Raw genomic sequence first — 27,414 nt, forward strand, 5'->3', positions numbered from 1 at the left:
AACTTTGAAAATGGTCCACACCAAAAAAACATTTTTAATGGACTTTGCAATTTAACAGTCTTATTTCTTCCAAGAATATAAGATGAAGGGTTTTTTTTTCAGGTTTTTTTGATTGAGGTATAGTTGATTTACAATGTTTCAGGTGTAGAGCAGTCATTCAACATACACATATATTCTTTTTCAGATTCTTTTCCACTACAGGCTATTATATTTAATATAGTTCCCTGTATTATACAGTAGATTCTTGCTGTTTATCTGTTTTATGTATAGCAATGTATGCATCTGTTAATCTCAAATCCCTAATTTACCCCTTTGGTAATCATAAGTGTGCCTATATCTGTTCGAACTAAGTTCCTTTGTATCAATTTATTTAGATTCCACATTTAAGCAATATATGACATTTGTCTTTCTCTGAGTTACTTCACTCAGTATGATGATCTCAAGGTCCATCCGTGTTGCTGCAAATGGCATTATTTCATTCTTTTTAATGATTAATATTCCATGGCATGCATACACACACACACACATACACACACACACACACATTGCATCTAAGATTAAGGTTTAGGATTTAAGTTAGGTCTTGTTTCTAAAGCTATTGCTCTTAAATAAATTGAAAAACCAATCTAAACAATTATTTGAATTGTAATGACTTACCCATCAAGCTCAGCAGTTTCAATATAACAGAGACCATGTGGCTCACTACTTGATAGAAGAAGGAGATCAGCCTATTTTGAAAAACCATGATAAAGAATATTTGAGGGGGGAAGATTGGTTGAACACCTTCAACACTGTATCACCCCTCCATTACTAATGAGTCAGCAGAGCCTTAGAAAACAAGTGAGACATGAAGTCTTGCTCCACCTCTCTGACACATGCCCTGAATCAAAACCACCCTCTGCTCCCTTGTCCCTGCTTTGCACTCTCTTGGCCATCAGAACATAAGCAAGGGCAGGATACAGCATATAAATTAACAACCACTTTATTTTTTAATAGAAATGTATAAAGTTTTTATATATTCCTATATAAAATTTATGTCTTTTATAGAAACACATAAAATTCCATTTTCTTGCTTTGATAATTGCTCATAGAAAATGTTCTCCAATAAGTAAGATAATTGGAAATACTTATATGCACACACTAATTCTTCAGTTATCAGTTAAGAGCAGAGGGCATGCAAAGAAATGGGGAAAGACAAAAGTGAAGGAGCAGGAGAAAATTGAAAACAATAGAAAAAAATGAGAGGCAAGGAAAGAGAAAAGGACTAAAGGAAAAACAAACTTGAAAAGATAAACAGGATGACAGGAAGGTTCAAGAGGGAGGGGACATATGTGTACCTATGGCTAATTCATGTTGATGTATGGCAGAAATCAAACCAATACTGCAAAGCAACCATCGTTCAATTAAAAATAAATATTTTTTTTAAAAGATAAAAAAAAAGAAAAAGATGGTGGTGTATATGAAAAGAGAAAGAGAAGAAAAGCAGGGGTTAAGCAAGAGGGCTGGATAGAATAGAAACCACAGTAAAAACAGAAAGCATTCAGAGGTGAGGAGCTGGTCTAGGACAGAGATAAATTGGAAATGACTGATCATGATTCAGTTTTAGAATTCTAGTAGCTTTCTACATTGGGAAATTGTTTATTTGAAATTTCAAAATTAATTTTAAAATAAAGGTTTTTATGAAATTCTTAAGGATTTGAATATCTACAAAGAACTGACTAAAATTATAGCAATTTATTTTGACATATTAGCTTTACAATTTTCTACCTCAAAATGTACGACTGGCATTCCAAAACTGTACATTTTTCTTACCTTTGGTTTTTAAGTATTAGAAATATCCCATTATAAAAGCCTGGAGGTTAAATTTAGAATCAAACTTCTCATTTCATTCTCTCAAGTGTTTAAATTTTCAACTCAAAAATAGGCCAGGCGTAGCTGCATGTATGGGGGAATAGTTTTGTCTAAGTCATAACAAAACAGAACTGAAAAAACAACTCAGTGACAAACCCCTAACAAAATAAACGGGTTTGTACTATCAAGGTTCTTCAACTCTGGATGAAAAAGTCACAGACGTCTGTCAAGGCAGAAATTATTTACTTTCTGACTTCTCACAACATGACCAAAGCAAACTCACTCTGAAGAGGACATGTGAAGAGTATATGCCAGTTATAAGCCAACATTTTTAAAGTGAAAAAGTGTTACGAAAATGTACTTTGATTTTATTTCTCACATTTGCATTACAATGAATAAAGGCATAAGGCACAACAGCAGTAGAGCTTCACACTCTTTGGCCTATGGTTCTCCTCCCTGAGTTTAACAGGATCATTTTAAACAAAATCCAGAATTCTCTAATTGCTACCATCTGTGACTAAAAAATAGTTATGAAGTTTAGAGAAAGATAACCATTTGTACCTACAGTTGCTTTTCTTCAAAATCCTGCCTAGTAAGAACTATTCAATGTTACTGCGTAATTTTGAGCTCAGCTGCCTTAACACATATTTTCAGTAAATAAGGAGAGGGACTGTTGGCCACAGTTGGCTCAGAACATGTGACTGAGGCACCACTGCCACCTGGTGACTGAAATCTCTCCTGAGCAGGGACTCAACCTCCTAGAGGCAGAAAGTGTAAACCTCACAGGTTCTGGGCTAGCTTACTGCTCTCTCTACACCTTGGGAAGCTGAGACTTCTACCTTCCCTCCATCTACCTTCCCTGCCTCCTCCCGTCACCTCCACTGTCAACTTTTTCTATGTCCCCTGAACCTTCCTCCTGTTTTCCCACTCCCTAATCTCTGTCCTGCCTCCCCTCACTCTTCCTGTTCTCCCAGCTCAACTGCTGAGTTTTGGTATTTCCTTTTGCTAACTTCTCAAGTTTTGTTCATTCATCGTAGCGGAAGAGGATGTGTGAATGTGCAGTGGCCAGCTAATTCGCCATCATGCCGCCCTACTTCCACATGCGCTCGGTAGTCCTTTTGGAAAGGAAGGGCAGGAGAGCTTAGTAACAGCCTTGTTAGCATTGGATTGCCCTCTGCTCTTTGGAGAAGGGAGTGGGGCAACACATGGATGGTCTTAGGGCCCAACAAGCCCCAACACTCTGTCAGTCTCAGGTCAGTCCTCCTTAAGCTGATCCCTTCAATATCTCTCAGGGACCCAATTCCTAGTTAATCCAGAAACTTGTGTTTGAGTTGGAGGTGTTTATAATACCCATAGCCAAAATTTGGTGAGTTCTTACTACGTGTCTGGCACTATTCTATATCACCTAGCCTTAATGCAGCATTTTATTTAACTCAAAGAAACCCTAAATGTATATCTTGTTGCTATCTCTACTTTACAGATGAGTAAAGTGAGGCCCAGAGAGGTTCAGTAACTTGTTTGAGGCCACAAAGTAGGGCACTAGGATGTGAATCTAGGCAATTCAAGGCATATACTGCCAGGAGTACTAAATAGAATGAAAACTCCTTTACTTCAAGGATTTTATAGTTTAGTAAAGGCAGACTATGATAAGGGTTCTAAGTATCTTATTAACAAAGTGCTATGGGAGGAATGCAAGTGAGAAAGGGGTGTATCTGATGGGTAGCTAAGGAAGGGCTTCATGGAAGATTCCAGATGGAATGGAGGGCAGGTCCTTGCAGGCAGAGATGTTAGCAGGAATGAAGTACAGTAACAGAAAGTGTGATTACTGGAACTCACAGTGGGACCATGCAGCAGTTAATCCCAACCATACCCATCTTCCTTAGACTCTTATTTGTACTGGGTTGGCCAAAAAGTTAGTTTAGGTTTCCAAGTGACATCATAGAAAAGCTCGAACAAACTTTTTGGCCAACCCAATACTTTGTTCTGTCAATTACTGGTTCCTTTTCCCTGTGCCCTCCCAGGAAAGACTCAACTATATCTCTCAAGAATTGAAGACTGTTTTTAACACAGTGACTCTTCAGCCACTGTCCACAGGTAACAAAAAGCCCAAGTAGCAGCTTCATGGAGACCTGAAACAAATATACCAGCCAGAGGACTCTTGAAAAGAATCTGCTGCACATCTGTAAGTTCTAAGAGCCAATGACACTAGACTCCTAGATTTATTAGGGATAATTAATGTTTGTTGAATTAAAGAGCCAATGAAGCTAAACCTCAAGCAATTATATAACATCTAAAAGCTGTGCAGCTAAGGGCTAACAAAACATTCACATAATTGTATCACTTTGTTCTCTCAACAGTCTCATTAGGGGATAATGTTGTTCCTACTGTGTGGATAAGAAACCTGGGAAGGTCATTTCCAGCCTGACAAGCACTAGATGAACTAAATTAACTCACGCAATGCCCATAGCAAGTCATGGTGAAAGCTTCATCACGTCTAATAGAGGAACCCAAGGCTCTAAGAGATTTAAAGCCATACTCATGACCATATGGAGCTTAACGCACAAAGCTAGAACTAAAACTCAGCCCTCTGGTCCCAAAATGCATACTTTTTCTTCTGGTTGGCTACAGAATGACCGGAATACAACTATAAATAATAAACAGCATTTTGCTTTGCTAGTGTTCAAAAATCAAAACTACGAGGGTGAAAGAACATTGGGATTTGATTCATAACCAAATGGAAAGATAAATTTGTAGAATTAATTGAAACATCATATTTGGATCTCTCTTCATTTTTTAAGCCATTCTCAACCATGGAATTCTTCTTTATCATCTACAAAATTATCTCTTCTTTTATTCTTTTACAATCCAAAAATAAAAATCCAAAATGGCTCATGCGGCATGAATGACTTATGGAAAAATATGTTGATATGGACAAAAATCAGAATGAAGTCATAAAAATGAAAATGTGTAAGATTATAGTTAATATTTTTCTTTAAAATTTCAAATCCAAAAATGCATGTTGAACATTTCACATTTTTTAAAAAAAAAAAAAAAGAGGAAGATTTATTTCAGCAATTAGAGTAAAACAAATAACTCTGAAGTTATAAAAGTTAAAATAACTGAAAAGGCAATTCAGCCACAAAATGGCCTCCCTAAAAGGATATCCTTTAAAAGATGCTGAAAAAACACTGGATGAGATGCCCTGATGATGGGTCCAGAGGGAGACAAAGCCTGTCAGCGGTCAGGACTGGAGTTTAGGTCAAACTAGTCCTTTCATTTCTTAAGGTGAAATTTTCAGTTTCTGTAGCAGAAGAATGCCTTTGTTCTAAAGCAAAAATTTACTGTTGTAGACATCTAAAACACAAAGGCCATTTTGTGGAGGGGATGGAGGGAGAGCTTTTTCCAAATAAGCTAAACAACTAAATTCATGTGAAATTCAAATATGCTCCTGTCCAGGAAAAGGTTTATTTCTACCACCAGATAAGAAAAGCAAAACAGGAAAATAGCACTTCAGTCAATTAAAGGAGGAAGGTAGGCAGAGTTCCCAGGGACAAGGGTCTACCAGTATCGGGAACTCTGCAGTGTGGTTTTCTCACACCATTTACTGGATTCATCTAATGCAAGTCAGTCTCATCATGATAACTGAATTATGCTCTCCATTTTTTCTTGGTCCTAAAATAAAAATAGGAGCTCTGGAAATTCAGTCCAGAAGTGTTTTAGATTTTTTTTTTTTTTTTTTAAGGTAAAGGGCAGTAAGGATTCCTTATCTGGAAAACAGAGGTAACTCTTAACAGGCCAGCTAACTGGTTAAGTCAGACAAGCTCCTTTCCTTGCTTAATGTGTACTGATAGGTGGCTTAAGTCAAGTTAGAAATTCTAAGTTTGACAGTTAGAGGCTATGTATTAGAATTGGGAGCAGCACTTCTAGCGTCCAAGCCTAGAGGCTCTGACTCTGGAAGCCCAGAATCAAGGTAATTAGGACAGGTCTTTTAATGGAGGCAGGAGCTGCATATGGTAGTGGTAAAGAGTGGGGTTAAAACCCAGATGGAGTTTAACTCCTAACCCTCCTATTGACAAGCTATCTGATGGCACTGTACCTCTATTTTCTTATCTGTAAAATGGGAACAATAATAGTACATAACCTGCTGTCATTAGACTAATGTGAGGATTAAATAAGTTAAGCTGTATAAAGCTTATAATATTATCTGATATGTGGCATGTAGTCAATAAAGGCTAGCTATGATTTTTCATGATCTTCATGATCTGGTTTCCCAGGCTCTACCTCAGTGCAGTAACTCAGAAGTGAGTCTCTTTCAGAGACCTGTGATTGTTGCTCGCCACATGTAAGCTCTCTGATAGCCTCTAACAGCTGATGCCAGGGAGTAGGAAGTTATATTAGCACTTCTAAGTGATTACAGCAGTTCACCCATGGAAACATTTATTTGTCCTTGAAAACAGCTTCATAGGTGCTGAGTAGCTGCACATGGAAAACTTTTGAACAAAGTGACCTAATCAAGAGGCACTGAAGTGTTCTGGCATTGGGAGGACCCCCTCACTTATCCAAAGACTAAACCAACAGAGCTATAATTGTAGGAGTCAGACAGACATGACTGGAAATTAGAAAAATATCATCTGCTACTGACCAAGCAGATGGAGACCAGGCTTTAGGTCTGTGGGCTTAGTGGGCTTGCTAATACTTCTCTCTGGATAGACAGATTATCCAGCCATAGATGAAGCTCTCTGGAGGATCGAAACTACCCAGACCCTCCCATCACCCCCACCATGGGGATTTACTCCTATAAAATGAATGCTGTGACCAAGCAGGTCAGAATGTTCTCTCTGTACACAGACAGAGCCTGAAGAGAAAGGGAAGGAAGGAAGTGCCAGGTCATGCACACCTGTTACTGCCCCACACTTGACAATCAGAGAAGTCACTCCTGGGAAAGAGAGGGGAGCAAGCAAGGGGGTGCAAGATGCAGTGTTATTTTGTTGCTGTCCCTCCAAGTGAAAGTAAGAACAACAGGACCTAGGGAACGGTTGGGAATAAATAAGCATTTCTGCCCCATCGCATGACCACAATGAAAAGGCTACATCTGCACTGCCCAATAAGGAAGCCACAAGTCACACGTGGCTGTTTAAATCTAAATTAATTAAAATTAAATAGAACTTAATTTTCAGTTCCTCAGTTGCATAACCACATTACCAGGATTCCATATCCACAAGGTGCTTCTGACTGTTCTATATTTGGACAGCACAAACATAGAACATCTTCTTCACTGCAGAAAGTTCTACTGGACAGTGCTGGGACACATGGATCACTGACTTCACGGGAACTCATCTAAATGTGGATTCATTTTAAACCAATGCTAACGATGTGTTTGTGGAACTGGTTTCCTGCCATGTGATGCCTGCACTTGTACTTGACTCCATGTTTCATTCCACAGAAAGGTTTGCAATAAGCAGCAGTGTGTATACTATAACACAGAAAATACAACTAAATTAAAAACAAAGACCAAGGAAAGTGCAAGTTAGAATATTAAGGCTTCAGAAGGCAAGTTGGAACACAGATATACTATGGGGTCAGAGAAATAAGCACTTCTCTACTTAAAGTGTGAACTTTTTTTTTTTCTTTTTTTGACTTTTAAACAACAGAAATTTTATCTCTGATAGTTCCAGAGGCTGGGAATTCCAAGATCAAGACACTCACTGCAGGATGTCCTCATTCAGTGACAGCCATCTTCTTTCTGTGTCCCCATGTAGCAGAAAGGGTGAGGGAATTTTCTGTTGTCTCCTCTATAAGTGTGCTAATCCTACTATTTTTACTTTATTTATTTTTAATTGAAGGATCATTGCTTTACAGTATTGTGCTGGTTTTTGCCAAACATGAATCAGTCATAGGTATACATGTGTCCCCTCCCTCTTGGATCTCCCTCCCACACCTCCCTCCTCATCCCACCCCTCTAGGTTGTTCCAGAGCCTCTGTTTGACATTCTTGAGCCATACAACAAATTCTCGTGAACTTTTATTGAATGTCCTGTTCACAGACTAATTGCCTTAGCATGGGTTGCTCTCGAGAATCACTATACACAGAAAATGACTTAATGAAAGAAAACTGCTTCTGAAAGTGAATATTTAAGAGTCTCAACTGAGTTGTTCTTATAATTAGATCTTGGGGCCATTTATGTTATCCTGTGGGAAAATGTCTCAGATTTAATGACGAACACAACTTGATAAATAAAATGGTATTAACACAAAAATTTTCCTGACTAATTTAATATGTTTGACATAAAGACTATATAGAATTTTTAATCCTGTTCTGAATAGCTTTTATATATAGCATTGCATTTAATATGATCTATAGTTAGTCACATATTTTAGTCTAAATTGATCCCTTGAATTTTATTAATGGAACTGTAACACAGGCATCTTGAAAACATAAATTATAGTGCATTTGCAAGACAAAGTAAAACCTCAAAAATAGCATTTAGTGAGAACATTCAATCAATATTTTCTGATTGTGATTATTCAGGAAAGAGCATTCATTTTCCTCTTTCTCTATCTAGTCTTTTCTCCTAAAATTCTGCAAATTAACAGTATTAATTCCATTATTAGGGGACAGTATTCCAACTTCGTGGGAACGAACTATTTTTAAAGTATTCTGGAGCATTTTAAAAGCTGTTATTTACATCAAACGATTTTAAATCTTTTTATCTATTAGTTTAAAAGACCCCAAAGAAAATAACAAGGTGACAATCACTCAGCCTTGTCTGAGTTATCATGTTATTGAAAGTAATTAATCAATATGTCCTTAAAAGTATCTTATAATTGAGACATTTTAATAATGCTTCTTAGTATTCCCTCCTTAGTTATGCTAAATTAGTACAGATTTGCTGAATTTGCAAGTGTAAATAGTTTAGTATATATGCTATTTTAACCTGAGACAACTTCTTTAAACAATAGGAAATACTCACAGCAACAAATTGGTTATTTTCTAATTTAATGATGTCTCCCACTTTGACGTTCATCCATTTTTCATTCTGCAATCTAAGAACAAAAACAAAATTAATTTTTTTTTCAGGAATAGAGAAGAATCAAGAGAATGTATTCACAATACAGCATCATATAACAGAAGAAGCAAGTAAAACTTTTTTCCTAGAATGCTCAATTCAAAGAGCCTTGCATAACAAAGTCGTTTACCTGAGTGATGTGGGAACTAGAGAGAGGTCAAGAGAGGTGAAGTGATTTGCCCAAAGACCCAGTGAGTTAGTTATCTCTAGAGCTAGACTCAAAATGCCTAACTCTTGGCGTGTACTCTTCCCACCACTCCATGGTGCCAGCTTTGTATAGCAGCTATTAACTCTTACTTGCAGAAAATTAAAAAAAAAAAAAAGCTCAAGGGAAAGGAAGGGAATAAATTTAGTCATTAATACTCTTTTCAAATTCTATGTTAATAAATATAAAAACATCACGGCTGTTGTCTCAGAAGTCTGTTTAACTGGAGGCAATATATGAAGGAGACAGAGGCAAGGGACAGTAGTCCAGGGCAACAGCTAGAATGCAAGAGGAAAAGAATAAAAATTCTGGAAAGGACAAGAGCAGCAATCAATGACAAAAGAAGCCTTGGAAGACTGAACAAGAAAGACCACCTGCAAATCATCACAGGACCCTGGCCAAAGGACAGGCTTGGTGGCATTCTAACAGCTAGGGTGAACAGCTCAGAATTGAGAACATGGTCAAGATGTTACACTGTTTTCTTCGAGGCTCAAGTATATAATGGAGTCCCAAGTCTACCTTCACCAAGTTCAAAGTGGTTTATGACAAAAAGCTGTTGTGTCTCGTTGGTCAGGCCCCTCTCAACAAGTTAGGACGACAGCCCATCTGGAACCACACCACCTGTGAGTATCAATGATGCTCTTTCTGAAGTTCTCTGAAATGTAAACCAGCTTTGTTTTCTGAGTTGCAAAGCTTCATCACACCTCTTTCCTGGCAATTCCTTCTAGAAGAGAAGGCTGCGACAAGAAGGGCAGGTTTCCCAACAAGTTAAGGTGGGCAGGTTAATTTCATTGTGAAGTTTTTGAAAAACAACCTAATTTACTTGTTTTATAGGCTGGAAAACAGTTTTAAATATTTATACAACTGTGAAATATGCCTCACACTATCAACCCTGCTGGGTCATTTGGCTTAAACACTCAAAGAATTTCTCTTTAATACAGATCCAAGTACATGTTGTTCTGGAAAGTTTTCAATTGAAGCATTTTCATCTCTAGCCAGAATTCATTCATTTTTCCAGTGCCATACTTCTCTGCACTTTATCTAGTTTGATGACAATGAGAGAACCTAGGAAGCCTTTAAATCTCATTTTATTTCTTTTTACAGGTATGAATAGATTATGTGTTGGTCTGTTTTTCCTGGGGTATCTACTTTGAGGCATTAGTGACATTTCTCAGGGAACAGTATCTCAAATAAAATGAGACCAAGACAGAGACCATGTCTTTATTTATGGAAACTGCACTACTACTGAATTTCCCTGAAGTCTCTACTAAAAGTACCTCTGCATCAAGAAGATGCTGAGAAGGCACTAACTCTCATTTGCAAACTCTTATTCCTACTACCTGTATACTCTAAGCTCTAGGAAGGACCACATCCTACCTCTTCCACCCAAATGGAAAAGTCAACCCAAGTTAAAAGGAAACTCTATAGGATCTCTTATACATTTCAAAATGTACATTTGAGAATTAAGTAACAACACAGATAAGTAACAACAGCCACTATTTGGGGGGAATAAATCAAAACCTGAGTTTTCTTACTTAACTCTAACTTGTTTTTCTCTAGTGTTGTAATATTTCCCCCCATAAAACCGAAGCAATTGGAAAAGATGCTTTTAAAAGTCTGGTGTTATCCTTGGGAATTACTTGAATTAACTGCTACACTTGTAACAATAGTGGAATAAAATCCCCTTAAGAAAACAATCTGCAAAATCCCAAGTCATGGAAAGAATTCCTGAAAAGGAGGAATCTGATATGGCCAATATGGATTCCTACTGGGAAAATAAATCAGAGTGACAAAGCAGAGAAAATCGCTTTCCTCATGCTAGATCCTTGTGCTCATTCTTCTCTGACCCTAAGTTCAGTTCAGTTCAGTTCAGTCAGTCATGTCCGACTCTTTGTGACCCCATGAACTGCAGCACGCCAGGCCTCCCTGTCCATCACCAATTCCCGGAGTCCTCCTAAACCCATGTCCATCGAGTCAGTGATGCCATCCAACCATCTCATCCTCTGTTGTCCCCTTCTCCTCCTGCCCTCAATCTTTCCCAGCATCAGGGTCTTTTCAAATGAGTCAGCTCTCTGCATCAGGTGGCCAAAGTATTGGAGTTTCAACTTCAACATCAGTCCCTCCAATGAACACCCAGGACTAATCTCCTTTAGGATGGACTGGTTGGTTCCTCTTGCAGTCCAAGGGACTCTCAAGAATCTTCTCCAAACAGTGTGGAGATTCCTTAAAAAACTGGAAATAGAACTGCCATATGACCCAGCAATCCCACTCCTGGGCATACATACCGAGGAAACCAGATCTGAAAGAGACGCATGCACCCCAATGTTCATCGCAGCACTGTTTATAATAGCCAGGACATGGAAGCAACCTAGATGTCCATCAGCAGACGAATGGATAAGAAAGCTGTGGTACATGTACATAATGGAATATTACTCAGACATTAAAAAGAATACATTTGAATCAATTCTAATGAGATGGATAAAACTGGAGCCCATTATACAGAGTGAAGTAAGCCAGAAAGATAAACACCAATACAGTATACTAACGCATATATATGGAATTTAGAAAGATGGTAACGATAACCCTATATGAAAGACAGAAAAAGAGACACAGATGTATAGAACAGACTTTTGGACTCTATGGGAGAAGGCGAGGGTGGGATGATCTGAGAGAACAGCATTGAAACATGTATACTATCAAGTGTGAAACAGATCGCCAGTCCAGGTTGGATACACGAGACAAGTGCTCAGGGCTGGGGCACTGGGATGACCCAGAGGGATGGGATGCGGAGGGTGATGGGAGGGGTTTCAGGATGGGGAACACATGTAAATCCATGGCTGATTCATGTCAATGTATGGCAAAAACCACTACAATACTGTAAAGTAATTAGCCTCCAACTAATACAAATAAATGGAAAAAAAAAAAAAGAGTCTTCTCCAACACCACAGTTCAAAAGCATCAATTCTTTTGTGCTCAGCTTTCTTTTTTTTTTTAATTTTTTTTATTAGTTGGAGGCTAATTACTTCACAACATTTCAGTGGGTTTTGTCATACATTGATATGAATCAGCCATAGATTTACACTTATTCCCCATCCCGATCCCCCCTCCCATCTCCCTCTCCACCCGATTCCTCTGGGTCTTCCCAGTGCACCAGGCCCGAGCACTTGTCTCATGCATCCCACCTGGGCTGGTGATCTGTTTCACCATAGATAGTATACATGCTGTTCTTTTGAAACATCCCACCCTCACATTCTCCCACAGAGTTCAAAAGTCTGTTCTGTATTTCTGTGTCTCTTTTTCTGTTTTGCATATAGGGTTATCGTTACCATCTTTCTAAATTCCATATATATGTGTTAGTATGCTGTAATGTTCTTTATCTTTCTGGCTTACTTCACTCTGTATAAGGGGCTCCAGTTTCATCCATCTCATTAGGACTGGTTCAAATGAATTCTTTTTGGCGGCTGAGTAAAATTCCATGGTGTATATGTACCACAGCTTCCTTATCCATTCATCTGCTGATGGGCATCTAGGTTGCCTCCATGTCCTGGCTATTATAAACAGTGCTGCGATGAACATTGGGGTGCACGTGTCTCTTTCAGATCTGGTTTCCTCAGTGTGTGCTCAGCTTTCTTTATAGTCCAACTCTCACATCCATACATGACCACTGGAAAAACCATAGCTTTGACTAGACGGACCTTTGTTGACAAAGTAATGCCTCTGCTTTTTAATATGCTGTCTAGGTTGGTCACAACTTTCCTTCCAAGGAGTAAGCGTATTCTAATTTCATGGCTGCAATCACCATCTGCACTGATTTTGGAGCCCAGAAAAATGAAGTCAGCCACTGTTTCCACTGTTTCCCCATCTATTTGCCATGAAGTGATGGGACTGGATGCCATGATCTTAGTTTTCTGAATGTTGAGCTTTAAGCCAACTTTTTCACTCTCCTCTTTCACTTTCATCAAGAGGCTCTTTAGTTCTTCACTTTCTGCCATAAGGGTGGTATCATCTGCATATCTGAGGTTATTGATATTTCTCCCGGCAATCGTGATTCCCAGTTTGTGCTTCATCAAGCCCAGCGTTTCTCATGATGTACTCTGCATATAAGTTAAATAAGTAGGGTGACAATAAACAGCCTTGACGTACTCCTTTTCCTATTTGGAACCAGTGTGTTGTCCCATGTCCAGTTCTAACTGTTGCTTCCTGACCTGCATACAGATTTCTCAGGAGGCAGGTCAGGTGGTCTGGTATTCCTAACTCTTTCAGAATTTTCCACAGTTTATTGTGATCCACACAGTCAAAGGCTTTGGCATAGTCAATAAAGCAGAAATAGATGGTTTTCTGGAACTCTCTTGCGTTTTCAATGATCCAGCAGATGTTGGCAATTTGATCTCTGGTTCCTCTGCCTTTTCTAAAACCAACTTGAACATCTGGAAGTTCACGATTCACGTATTGTTGAAGCCTGGCTTGGAGAATTTTAAGCATGACTTTACTAGCATGTGAGATGAATGCAATTGTGCAGTAGTTTGAGCATTCTTTGGCACTGCCTTTCTTTGGGATTGGAATGAAAACTGACCTTTTCCAGTCCTGTGACCATTGCTTAGTTTTCCAAATTTGCTGGCATATTGAGTCACACACCCCTATTTGTATTTTACCCTCTACTCTCTAACTTATTAAATATTTTCAAAAATAGTAAAACACTTAGAATCAATCATCTGACCATTCTCTATCAAGACCTGACCATTAGTCTGCTAACATCATCCAACAGGCCAAAAAGGCAGAAAAGATTAATAATACCTATATGAACCCAGTCTCCCTTAGTTTATCTCACTCTACTCCTTCTTTTCTCTTGCCACCTGTCTGCCCTCTTCCCAGAACATGTACCTTGGAGCGCTTCTTCCCAAAAGGCCCCTTTGTAACTCCAGATACCTCTGAACACCTACTCTTGTCCTTGGTCACCTATCCATCTCCACCTATCCCAATGTAAAGTCCTTCCCTAAGAAGCAGCACTCCAAACACTTGGCTTCCGAAGTCTATGACTAACAGCATCTGAATCTTAAAAACCTTCTGGGATATGCATGCACACATTTCACAGGACATAATATCACCTCTGTGACCAATGAGCCAAAGAGAACACAAGGCAACAATGCTGACACAAAATTTTTCTGAACTTGAAGTAAAATATTGTTTTGAAGGTACACAATCATGGGAGATATTTCCTCGAAACAATTATTATCAAAACTAATTACCAATATACAAAAAAACAGCTAGTGGTATTCTTTGAATGTTGACCCTGACCCTAGCACTATCCAGCTACTTCATCAATAACTGACACAACAACACATTTGCCAGATTTTCAGATGGCCTCCTACCAAGTAGACAGCATAACCCTTACAAAGATGATTATGATAGAAAGCTATGACTTGGGACTTCCTTGGCGATCCAGAGGTTAAGACTTCATCTTCCAATGCAGGGGGCACAGGTTTGATCCCTGGTCAGGAAGGTAAGATCCCACATGCCTCAGGGTCAAAAAAAATAAAAAAACAAAACACAAAACAGAATATTGTAACAAATGCAATAAAGAGTTAAAAATGTTCCACATCAAACAAATCCCTTAAAAAAAAAGTTATGACTTGAAAAGGCTACCAGAAACTGAACCAAGAAGAGGAGGAAGAAGTACAGAACATTATTTTGCAGAGGACAAAGTAATGTTCTACAGATATAATTAGGGTCATGAAAAAAAAAGGGCCTGGAGACACTGGTAAACCATATGTTCTTGGTTAAGCCTCTCATTTGAATATATATCTACAGAACAATCAATATGTATAATACAATTGGAGGAGTTTCTTAATGTTATTTCCTATTCCTTCTTACCAGGTAATTATAACTGCACTTAACTAGGACCTCAGAGTACACTGCAATGAGCACTAAGGGTCGTAACTATAGAAGTACCAAACTTACTAACAAATATAAACAGATAAAGATCTGCAAAGGAATTTAAATTAAATAGATTTTAAATCCCACCATAGTTTCTTTTCCTACCCACTACCACCACCACTGACCACACAACATCAAAGACATATCAAGGGCTGGAGGGACAGACAGGAAAATTTCCATTAAAGCTCATCTTCAAAATACTTATAGACTTTTTCTAAGATTTTGGTTGGTGTGGTCATTTCATTTTGTCATCGTCCTGACACAACAAAACGGACACTCCCTGACTCTCCATGTGTGGTGCAACTGCTCTGAAGGGCCATGTTTGAAGCAAGTGTCCCTCATAGCTCCGTGAAGGGAAAACAGGATGTTTTGCACCATGACAATGACACTTGGCTCCACAGACTCAGTATTTTTAAACTTTGCTTTTACATTTGTCAAGAAAAACCCTCCCATTTTAAGAGAGGATTTGCAGTATACAAATACTCGGAAAGCAAGTTAATTCATTGTACTGAATCAAGAAATTTCAAGATTTTGAAATATGCTTCAGTTTTCAGGATCACAGAATTGCTTCAGATTTTGAAACTGACATAATTCAAAAACAGTTACGGTAATACATTAGGCTTTACCTTATAAGCACAAAGCCAATCACCACATAATAAGCCAAACTTCAAGATAAGAACTCATAAAATTTAAATTCCAAAGATGCCATAGAAGATATGGCATTAACCTGTCACAGAATAGTGACTAGAATTATTTTGAGGAAAGAAGTTTTAAAAATACACCCACTAGCTATATATCTACTCTCAGAACATCAGAGAATCTGAGTTCTGAGAAAAGGTGATGAGAGATAACCACAGTATCTAAAAATTATTGATAAATTGGTCTGAACCTAATTCTTCCTTTTTAAAAAAATGTTTATTTGGCTGTTCCAGGTCTTAGTCACAGCATGCAGGGTCTTTGATCTGGCATGTGGGATCTTTAGTTGCATCATGCAAACTCTTTGTTGTGTCATGTGGGATCTAGTTCCCTGACCAGGAACAGAACCTGGGCCTCCTGCATTGGCAGCAGAGTCTTAGCCACTTTACCACCAGGAAGTCCCTGAATCTGCTTTTTTCTGATGAGGCATGGCATACTAAGAGTTGTTACGATTTGCTGAGAAACTGCCTAAAGAAATCAGAGTGAGACAGCACCTACCATTCTCCATGTCACTGAACTATTGACACTAGAGGCTAGAAATCATCTGTTTACCTTGAGCAAGATCCCAAGTCCATTACTGAAGCTTAAGGGACAGAAAGAGGAGATCTTCATCGGTCTCTTCAAGGCTCCTGTCATCCTCTCCAGAATCTAATGCTCCTGACTGCCATGAGCAACACAGATTATCCTGAAAAGATTTCCTCAAAAGTTTTGCTGTGGTACTACATAGAGAAGATAATAAAGAAGGCCAGTGTAATTGACTTCACCTAATTAACCAAACAATCCACGTGAACTTGGTTTCTTCCTTAATCTCAAGCCCATGTCAGCTCTATAACATACAAAAGCATTCCTCTGCTCATACAGACTTTGTTTCATTCACTACTGTATCCTTGTATGTGTTAGTTGCTCAATTGTGTCCAACTCTTTGCAACCCTATGGACTGTAGTTTCCCAGGCTCCTATGTCCATGGAATTCTCCCAGTAAGAATACTGGAGTGTGCTGCTATCCCCTTCTCCAGGGGATCTTCCCAACTCAGAGATTGAACCTGGGTCTCCTGCATTGCAGGCAGATTCTTTACCACTGCACCACCAGAACCTAGACTAATGCCTAATTTATAGTAGGCACTCAGTATTTGTTGAATGAATAAGTAAATTAATAACTATAGAATCATTACTTCTAAAAACATTTGCTGATGATAGCATTTCCCTGAATGTCTGATAAGAATTATAGCAACGAACAATTTATTTAACGCTTCCAGGGACTGTGTTGGTTCCTCAATGTACAGGGTTGCCAAATAAAAAGTGTGTGAGTGCTCAGTCATTCAGTTGCGTCTGACTCTTTGCTGCCCCACTGACAGTAGCCCACCAGGCCCCTCTGTCCATGGGATTTCCCAGGCAAGAATAATGAGGTGGGTTGCTATTTCCTTCTCCAGTGGATCTTTCTGAGCCAGGGACCAAATCTGAGCCTCCTCCATCTCCTGAATTGGCAGGTGGATTCTTTACCACTGAGCCACATCCAATTAAATTTGAATTTAAGACAAACAACAAATAATGTTTTAGTTTAAGTGTGTCCCATGCAACATTTTGGATACAGTTATATTAAAATATTGTCATTGTTTATCTGCATTTCAAATTTAACCAGAGGGCCTATATTTTGCTATATCTAGCAACAACTATCTCTTTTTTAATCCTCCCAGCAGCCCTAAGAGATAGGTACTATTGCTACTCCCATTTTATTAACTTTACTCGGAAAAAAAAGCTGAAGTTCATAGAGACTGGGACATTTGCCCTAGTCTTCAACATCTATCAAAAATTAAGGAATCGGGTGGAGAGGGAGGTGGGAGGGGGGATCGGGATGGGGAATACATGTAAATCTATGACTGATTCATATCAATGTATGACATAACCCACTGAAATGTTGTGAAGTAATTAGCCTCCAACTAATAAAAAAAAAAGAAATTAAAAAAAAAATTCAAACGCCCACGTACTTTGACATTCTACTTTAAAAAACTAATCATACCTATACAAGGATATACAAGGATTTTTTTCAACATTTATTTGTAATAGCAATCTATGAGAAACCATAAGTGCCCATCAATAAGAATTAGATAAAAATACCAGGATACATCTATCCCATCATGCCTCATCTTCTCACTGGAATACAGTGCAACCACTAAAAAAAAAATAAGATAGATCTATATGCGGTGATGTGAAATACCCTCTAAGTTACATTATTAGGTTGAAAAGGAGCGCATGCAGAACACTCATATGCACTGAAAGATTCTAACAGTTTTGGAGCAAAGATTTACATTTGCATTTGTCTGCTGTTATACACATAGAAGATTTCTTGAAAGATACATGAGAAACTGTTCAGTGGTTGCCATTAGAGAAAGAAAATTAAAAGGAGAACTGGAATGTAAAGGAGAATCCATTTCATTGCATACTTTTCCAGTATGTTTGAATTTTTGGATTACACATATTGATATTTTAAAAGATAACTGGGGAGTAAAAATAGAAGAAAACTCCTCCAAGTTCACATGTGAGTAGCAAATCAGAACTGCAAAGTGATTCTGCCTGAATACAAAGCCATGTTCTTAATAAATCTATACTCATTACTCTTTTTTTACTTTATTCTCTTTGATAATTATGTATTGTCTGTTTAGAAAGAGGATGGCTCCTAAGGAGTTGAAGAGATTCAAGCACAGCAGTAGTGCAGGCTCCCAGTGTTTAAATACAGCTGATTCAAAGCCAGCTTGCAGGCATGGTCCCCTGACACAAATGTCCAATGGACAGCAGCAGTCTCTGGTTCTTTTCAATCCCCCTGCTGTCAGAGTCACACTAAAGTAAGAGATACAGTTTGTCCCTAATCCTCTATCAGACTGGTGAACAGGATCTCATTACACTGAGATTGAGCATAAGACAGCCACAGCCTTGTCTAACTCAATGAAACTATGAACCATGCCATGTAGGGCCACCCAAGATGGATGGGTCATGGTGGAGAATTCTGACAAAATGTGGTCCACTGGAGAAAGGAATGCCAAACCACTTCAGTATTCTTGCCTTGAGAATCAAATTGCCAACATCCACTGGATCACTGAAAAAGCACGAGAGTTCCAGAAAAACATCTACTTCTGCTTTATTGACTACACCAAAGCCTTTGACTATGTGGATCACAATAAACTGTGGAAAATTCTGAAAGAGATGGGAATACCAGACCATCTGACCTGCCTCTTGAGAAATCTGTATGCAGGTCAAGAAGCAACAGTTAGAACTTCACATGGAACAACAGATTGGTTCCAAATTGGGAAAGGAGTACATCAAGGCTGTATATTGTCTTCCTGTTTATTTAACTTATATGCAGAGTACATCATGAGAAATGTCAGGCTGAACAAAGCACAAGCTGGAATCAAGATTGCTGGGAGAAATATCAATAACCTCAGATATTTCAGATGACATCACCCTTATGGCAGAAAGTGAAGAAGAACTAGAGCCTCTTGATGAAAGTGAAAGAGGAGAGTGAAAAAGTTGGCTTGAAGCTCAACATTCAGAAAACTAAGATCATGGCATCGGTCCCATCCCTTCACGGCAAATAGATGAGAAAATAATGGAAACAGTGAGAGAATTTATTCTTTTGAGCTCCAAAATCACTGCCGGTGCAGCCATGAAATTAAAAGACACTTGCTCCTTGGAAGAAAAGCTATGACCAACATAGCTTTGACCAAAAAGCATATGACCAATATGCTGTCTAAAAGCAAGACAGCATATTAAAAAGCAGAGACATTACTTTGCCAACAAAGGTCTGTCTAGTCAAAGCTATGGTTTTTCCAGTAGTCATGTATGGATGTGAGAGTTGGACTATAAAGAAAGCTGAGCACTGAAGAATTGATGCCTTTGAACTGTTGGGTTGGAGAAGCCTTTTGAGAGTCCCTTGGACTGCAAGGAGATCCAACCAGTTAATCCTAAAGGAAATCAGTCCTGAATATTCATTGAAAGGACTGATGCTGAAGCTGAAACTCCCAATACTTCGGCCACTTGATGCAAAGAACTGACTCATTGGAAAAGACCCTGATGCTGGGCAAGATTGAAGGTGGGAGGAGAAGGGGACGACAGAGGATGAGGTGGTTGGATGGCATCACTGACTAGACAAACATGAGTTTGAGCAAGCTCCAAGAGTTGGTGATGGACAGGGAAGCCTGGCATGCTGCAGTCCATGGGGTCACAAAGAGTCGGACATGACTGAGTGACTGAACTGAACGTAAGACTCGTATCTTTGGAATCTATTTATTTTGAAGAATGCAGATGTTTTCCTTCTTGTCCTCATTTCTTTTTAGCACCATGCTGATGCTGAGGCAGAACCACACATAGAGGTCATGGTATTGATCCCAATTTGGAGGGAGAAAGGGTGAGAAGAGGGAGAAATGATTACAGTTAATAATTCCACAGCATGGATAGTTTGGTCTAGAAATTTTATGAGAAAAAGTGCAGTATTAGAAAAGCCTTGCCTAATTTACACAAAGGTATTCCCAGATGGCTCAGAGGTAAAGAATCCACCTGCCAAACAGGAGATATGGGTTGAGGCCCTGGGTTGAGAAGATCTCCTGGAGAAGGAATGGTTACCTACTCCAGTATTATGCCTGGGAAATCCCATGGACAGAGGAGCCTGGTGGGCTACAGTTCATGAGGTTGCAACAAGTCAGATACAACTGAATGACTAAACAACAACAACAATTTATACAAATGCTTGTAGAGTCTTTTGAGCATCATTTGGATGCAGAAATACACACACAATTTGGTCTTACTATTTTGAAAACAGAATGAACAATTCACTTACTAAGTTTTACCTGAGCAATAAGCCACTGACAGTTGTGCAGAAAATCTATTGTCTTTAATCATTTCTATAAACTGAAACATATCTCCTGAATGAGTCTCCCTAGAGCCCATCTTCTGCAATTTCTTGGTAGAAATCCATTAATAGATGGCTAATAGATGATGCAACCCCTAGGAAATTAGAAAAAAATTATCTCAAAGGAAGACTATTCCATCTGCTCTGATATACGAATGTTGAAGGAATACTTTCATTTGACCATGGAGCAAACAGAGTTATTTAGGTCCAGGTCACGTTCCTGGGCAGCAGAGTCTGGAGGAAAATCTGTGTGCAAGAAGTTGATCAGCAAGTTCTCTTGGGAATAACACCTGTAGGGCATGAAGAAAAGCACTGGGCAGGGTGGGGAGTTGGGCTGCTGCTGCAGCCACAATAAGGGCACAGCCAACCCCAGGGGAGCTCTGAGCTGGAATGGGCCTCTAGTGTTGGATTAAGGGTTCCTGGCCTTTATACCTTAGCATATCCAGTCACTGGATGCAGTCCGGTCCCAGACACAAGCAGAGACTTTAATTTAAAAACAAAAAACTGCTCCTCAGCCAGGAGCAGTTTCCAGAGAGAGCTGACAGCTGAGGGCTGTGTGCAGGCAGCACACCCAGCTTGGGGAAATACATTCTGCATTCTGGAAGAGAAATTGGGGTGGCAGCAAAGCACATGGGAACTTTACCAGGACTGAAGGCCTACAGTCTGCTTTCCCATCGCCTCTAATGATGTTCTTAATCATCTTTCAAACATAGGGCCAAATTAAGAGAGAAGCAAATATAGGTTAAACCAGAAAAAACTAGTTGCTTAATATATCAAGTAATAATACATGGCATATTGACACAGAGCAAAGGTGTCTCTAGCGGGTGTGACCTGGTTTGCTCTAATCAGAGAACACAGCATCTCTGGAAACAGCATTCCCGACCCTGCAGCAGACAGCACAGCTGAGGATGTCACTGAAAGACGGGGAGTTACTGTACTTACAGGATTTGCAGTCATATTAAGTCCTAAACAATTTTAAAGAAAATGTTAAAATGTTACTTTAAAGTAGGCTCTACTATTTATCAGTGTGAGTTCCTCAGAAAGAGGATAGTGAATTTTTTATTCAATCAAAATCAACTGGCATGGGAGGTACTATCATCCGTCATTTAAGGAGTTCGAGACTGCTCCATACACACAGCATGTGCATTCTGAGTCAGGCACGGCAGTGAGTATTGAAGCTACAAGTAAAATTAGACACAAACTATGGTCTCCAGAAACCTAGAGACTAGCGGGATATGAATATGGCTCTTCAATAACCCCAATTAAATCGTTGTTGCCTTCTAATACCTGAAGCATGTGGATATTCTTCCACTCAGCATTGAGAAATACCTGTATTCAGGAGAATGACCTCAGTGTGAGATTATTTGCCATACAGCTGTCATCAAAAGCTGAAAATTGAGAAAATTGATAGGCCAGAGAAATTGTCTAATAAAGGATATATTAACTTTCATTCCTCAAGATATTCTCAGCTTTGTGCCCTTACACAGTGAGCTCATCAGAAAACTATATGCCTGGACTGTATTACTCTGGTCCCTCTAGACTTGGCTTCTCAGAATCATGACTTAAAGTCATGCCAAAAGATTTCAATCAGGATTTACTTGTGGTCATGAGTAAAGTATCTCTGCTTTCTGAGATTTCAACCATTATGTCATTCACATCTTTCTCTCAGGACCAGGATAAATCTTACTGCTTGTAATTACTAGAATACATCCTTTCATTGGGCCATCAGTTTTGGACCCTAGATGCTTTCATTATGAGGAGAAACAAAGTTCAAGGTAATATTTGAACTTCGTGAGAAACAAAGCCTAACGGATTGTTTAAACAAAAACTAGGAAATTTTAAAGTAAAGATTCTGTCCTTTGAGGATGACATTGTAGGGACAATCCTGATACTTGAAGAAACAGAATACTATTTAGAATGGACCAGAAGTTGCAATCAATTTTTTTGAATCCTTACACTTATCAAGAGGAGAATCTCAACCTTAAGTTTATGAAGGACATGATGTAACATAGATGATGCTGTGAAAGTGGTGCACTCAATATGTCAGCAAATTTGGAAAACTCAGCAGTGGCCACAGGACTGGAAAAGGTCAGTTTTCATTCCAATCCAAAAGAAAGGTAAAGCCAAAGAATGCTCAAACTATTGCACAACTGCACTCATCTCACACACTAGTAAAGTAATGCTCAAAATTCCCCAAGCCAGGCTTCAGTAATACGTGAATCGTGAATCTCCAGATGTTCAAGCTGGTTTTAGAAAAGGCAGAGGAACCAGAGATCAAATTGCCAACATCCGCTGGATCATCAAAAAAGAGAGTTCCAGAAAAACATCTATTTCTGCTTTATTGACTATGCCAAATCAACTGTGTGGATCACAATAACCTGTGGAAAATTCTGAAAGAGATAGGAATACCAGACCACCTGACCTGCCTGCCTCTTGAGAAACCTGTATACAGGTCAGGAAGCAACAGTTAGAACTTGACATGGAACAACAGAGTGATTCCAAATAGGAAAAGGAGTACGTCAAGGCTGTTTATTGTCACCCTACTTATTTAACTTATATGCAGAGTACATCATGAGAAACGCTAGGCTTGATGAAGCACAAACTGGAATCAAGATTGTGGGAGAAATATCAATAACCTCAGATATGCAGATGATACCACCCTTATGGCAGAAAGTGAAGAAGAACTAAAAAGCCTCTTGATGAAAGTAAAAGAGGAGAGTGAAAAAGTTGGCTTAAAGCTCAACTTTCAGAAAACTAAGATCATGGCATCCAGTCCCATCACTTCATGGCAAATAGATGGGGAAACAGTGGAAACAGTGGCTGACTTCATTTTTCTGGGCTCCAAAATCAGTGCAGATGGTGATTGCAGCCATGAAATTAGAATACGCTTACTCCTTGGAAGGAAAGTTGTGACCAACCTAGACAGCATATTAAAAAGCAGAGGCATTACTTTGTCAACAAAGGTCTGTCTAGCCAAAGCTATGGTTCCAGTGGTCACGTATGGATGTGAGAGTTGGACTGTGAAGAAAGCTGAGCGCAAAAGAATTGATGCTTTTGAACTGTGGTGTTGGAGAAGACTCTTGAGAGTCCCTTGGACTGCAAGGAGAGCCAACCAGTCCATCCTAAAGGAGATCAGTCCTGGGTGTTCATTGGAGGGACTGATGTTGAAGCTGAAACTCCAATACTTTGGCCATCTGATGTGGAGAGCTGACTCATTTGAAAAGACCCTGATACTGGGAAAGATTGAGGGCAGGAGGAGAAGGGGACGACAGAGGATGAGATGGTTGGATGGCACCACTGACACAATGGACATGGGTTTGGGTGGACTCCGGGAGTTGATGATGGACAGGGAGGCCTGGCGTGCTGGGGTTCATGGGGTTGCAAAGAGTTGGACACAACTAAGCGACTGAACTGAACTGAACATAGTTGAAAGAGCCTATGTCATGACAACCAGAAGACACAGACTTGGGCCTAGGTCTACTACCAACCAGCCATGTCACTTGGGCAAGAAGTTCATCAAAACTGAAATTCCCAACTATGACCTACATTAATTGGCTCATACCAACTCCTCAGAATGCTTCTTTATACAGAATCCATTGGATTTAAAATGTGATAAACCCACCTGACATTGAAACATGTATCTTTGATGACACCTATGTATTTTATATAAGTTTATGAAGAATTTTATAAACTATAAAATAACATATACCTTAAAGTATTGTGCTTACTTTCTTATTACTATAAAGTACCTCATTATAAGAATGGTACATTCCAGTTTTTAAGTCTTTTAAAGAGCTATCTATATTTAGTATCTCCACTTCATATTGCCCATGCTTCTTTCTCCAATTAGAATTTTGTCTCAATCCCTCCATCTATAATCTCTCTTCATGATGTTAAATCCAAGGATCAGTTCTCAGTCTTCACTATACCCAGCACAGTTAACCATTCCCTCCTGCTTCAAACACCTTTTCTTTAAATCCAGAGCACTGTATTCCCTTGGTTTTCTTCCTACTTCATTAGTCACTCCTTCTTAAGCCCTTAGCTACTTTTCTCTTCTTCCCATCTTCAGAACTCCTCTCTCTGCTATCTAGAGTCTGGAGTCTCACTCTAAGTGGCCAGATGACTTCCTCATATATCTTCAGATCAGAATTCTCCCCTAAGCTTTTTCTGCTCAACCTACATCTCTACAGAATGGTTACTATCTCACTAGAACTCTGGTTTCCAAGTCTAGTCAAAATCAGAACATAAAACAATGTCACAATAACATGCTTCTTTCCCAGTTTTTCCTGTCTTGGACCTCACCCAAGAAAACTCCTCCTACTTTCTCTCTTCACACACCTCCATATGGCAGCACTCCTACTGGCTCTAACTTCAAAATACATCTCAAAGTGTGGGTATTAGATAATGTTAAATGAGTACTGCTATTACATTAAGTGTAGTTACGGTATTTTGACAAAATATATTATAAGTCCTTATCTGTTCAAGAGAAACACTAAAGCAGTAATTACTGACAATGTGGTATGACACATAGGGTTTACTTTTATTAATAAAATATTCCAGATAATAAAAAGTGAGAATGGATACAAAAATAGCAGAAAGTTGATGATGGCTGCAGCTGGGTAATATATAAAAAAGAGTTCACTGTACTGTTCTATTTTCATGTGTTTAAAAATCCATAATAAGATATATTTCACTTATTTTCTATACTACTACCACGAATTGATGATGGCACCATCATCATCTGTACAACAGTAGAAAACTCACAATTTGTCACTACCATTCTACACTTGCCCTTCTCTGCTGTCCACTATCCACACACCAGCCAGAGAAGTATTTTTGTCCATCATACAATTCTCCTGCTTAAAACTAGCTTCGCATCACATTTAGTATAAAATTGGAATTTTCCAACATGATCCTTAAGAATTGGCTCTTGGAAACCCCTCAGAACTCCCCTTTATCATAATACCCTAGCTAGAGTAGACCTCTTACTGTTAAGTTCACTGACACTTTATACTTGTTGTTTTTACCCAGATCTTGGCATGGCCAGCTCCCTCTCAAATCAAATCACATCTCCATAAGAGAACTTCTTTGGTCACCTTGTTTATTTGGTTTCCAGATTTGAAGAATCCCTTTTATCTTTTTAATTGAATGAAAATTCTTTAAATTCTATAGTGCTTTATAATTTTCAAAAGCTCCACACACATGATTTCATATAATCCCATAATAACCCCCCTTTTTTTAATCCCTTGCCCCTTTATTGCCTCCTCTCCCCTCTCTTCATTGGTTACTACTAATTTGTTCTACCTGTGAGTCTGGCTTCTTTGTTTTATTCACTAATCTGTTGTATTTTTTAGATTCTACATATAAGTAACATCATAAAGTGTTTGTCTTTCTCTGTCTGATATTTCACCTAGCATAATGCCCTCCAAGTCCAATCATGTTGTATAATGGCAAAATTTTCTTCTTTCTTATGGCTGAGTATTCCACTGTGTGTGTACACACACACACACATACATATCACATCTTCCTTCTTCATTCATCTATTGATGGACACTTAAGATTGTTTCCATATCTTGGCAATTGTAAACAAGAATGCTATGAACATTGGGGTGCATGTATCTTTTCAAATTAGTGTTTTCAGAGGGTTTTTTGACTATATACCCAGGAGTAGAATTGCTGGGTCATACATAGTTCTATTTTTAGTTTTTTGAGAAATCCTCATACTGTTTCCACAGTGGCTGATGCTACAGTTTATATTCCCACCATCAGTGTAGGAGGGTTCTCTTTTCTCCACATCCTTGCCAACATTTTTTATTTGTGGTTTTTTTTTTTTTTGGCGATAGCCTTCTGACAGGTGAGAGGTGATTTCTCACCGTGGTTTTGCTTTGCATTTCCCTGATGATTAGAGATGTTGAGCATCTTTTCATGGGCCTCTTTGGCCATACTATTTAAAATCATCTACCCAATCTCTCATCTTACTACTCTTATTATTCTATTTTGTTTTCTTAGTTGCATTTATAACAACCTGAAACCATATTACTTATTAATATTTTGTTTATTGTCCATCTTCCCCACTATGTAGTTCACTCCTTAGGACAAGGATTTGTCTCTCCTGCTCATTTTTACGTCCCTACCAGGTAAAACAGTGCCTGGCATATATAGGGGGCTCAATAAATATTAGTTGTTTGAATATTTGAATGGATTAGTTACTTACATAGTTACTCATACTGTGTGCTTAACACATTTAGCTCTAGGGTTGCAGTGAATAATAGTTCCATATGGCTACACCTGTCTGTGGGAAGGCCCTAAAAATCTAGTAGAGAAAAGCACAAGGTGCAGAAAGAGTACACATAGAATGAATCCTTGCAGGGCAAAGGGTAACAGTTTAGAAAATACAAATGTTATTCACTTTCCTCAGAGTGTGTACTTCTGAGTTACATTTCTTCACAGCTATAAGGCAAGTGGTACATCCCACAGGGACGCCAACTTCTTTCATAGCTTTATGCTTCCAATTTCTTCACTATGACCTATATCATGAATGTATGTTGCCAACGGAAAAAGTATGTGGATTCTGCTGAATTGGGCAAATATTGAACACCTACTACATGTCAGGCAGTAGAGAAGCACTGTGAATATACCCTGAAGAGGCTGCCAGTCAAAGGGGAAGCCTAAAATGGACTGTTAAGTGCTGTGGTTAACTCTAGCTTGGTGACAAGTACATGCTATAGGAATAAAAAGAGGATGCGGATAGTTCTACCTGCTT

At 38.9% G+C, this 27,414-nt stretch overlaps 1 protein-coding gene across 5 annotated transcripts in view; it reads right to left on the reverse strand.

The window, feature by feature from the left end:
* The window catches only part of ATP8B4 (ATPase phospholipid transporting 8B4 (putative)), a 265,518-nt gene that overhangs the window by 135,812 nt on the left and 102,292 nt on the right, over positions 1-27,414 (reverse strand). For all 5 annotated transcript variants that reach the window (XM_043920126.1, XM_043920124.1, XM_043920122.1 and 2 more), the window contains exons 7-8: positions 8,822-8,894; positions 658-728 (exon numbers count right to left, since the gene is read on the reverse strand). In XM_043920126.1, the coding sequence (XP_043776061.1) occupies positions 658-728; positions 8,822-8,894 (144 nt within the window). The remainder of the gene's footprint in view (positions 1-657; positions 729-8,821; positions 8,895-27,414) is intronic.

The sequence above is a fragment of the Cervus elaphus genome, chromosome 12, assembly GCF_910594005.1.
Source record: "Cervus elaphus chromosome 12, mCerEla1.1, whole genome shotgun sequence".
NCBI lineage: Eukaryota > Metazoa > Chordata > Mammalia > Artiodactyla > Cervidae > Cervus > Cervus elaphus.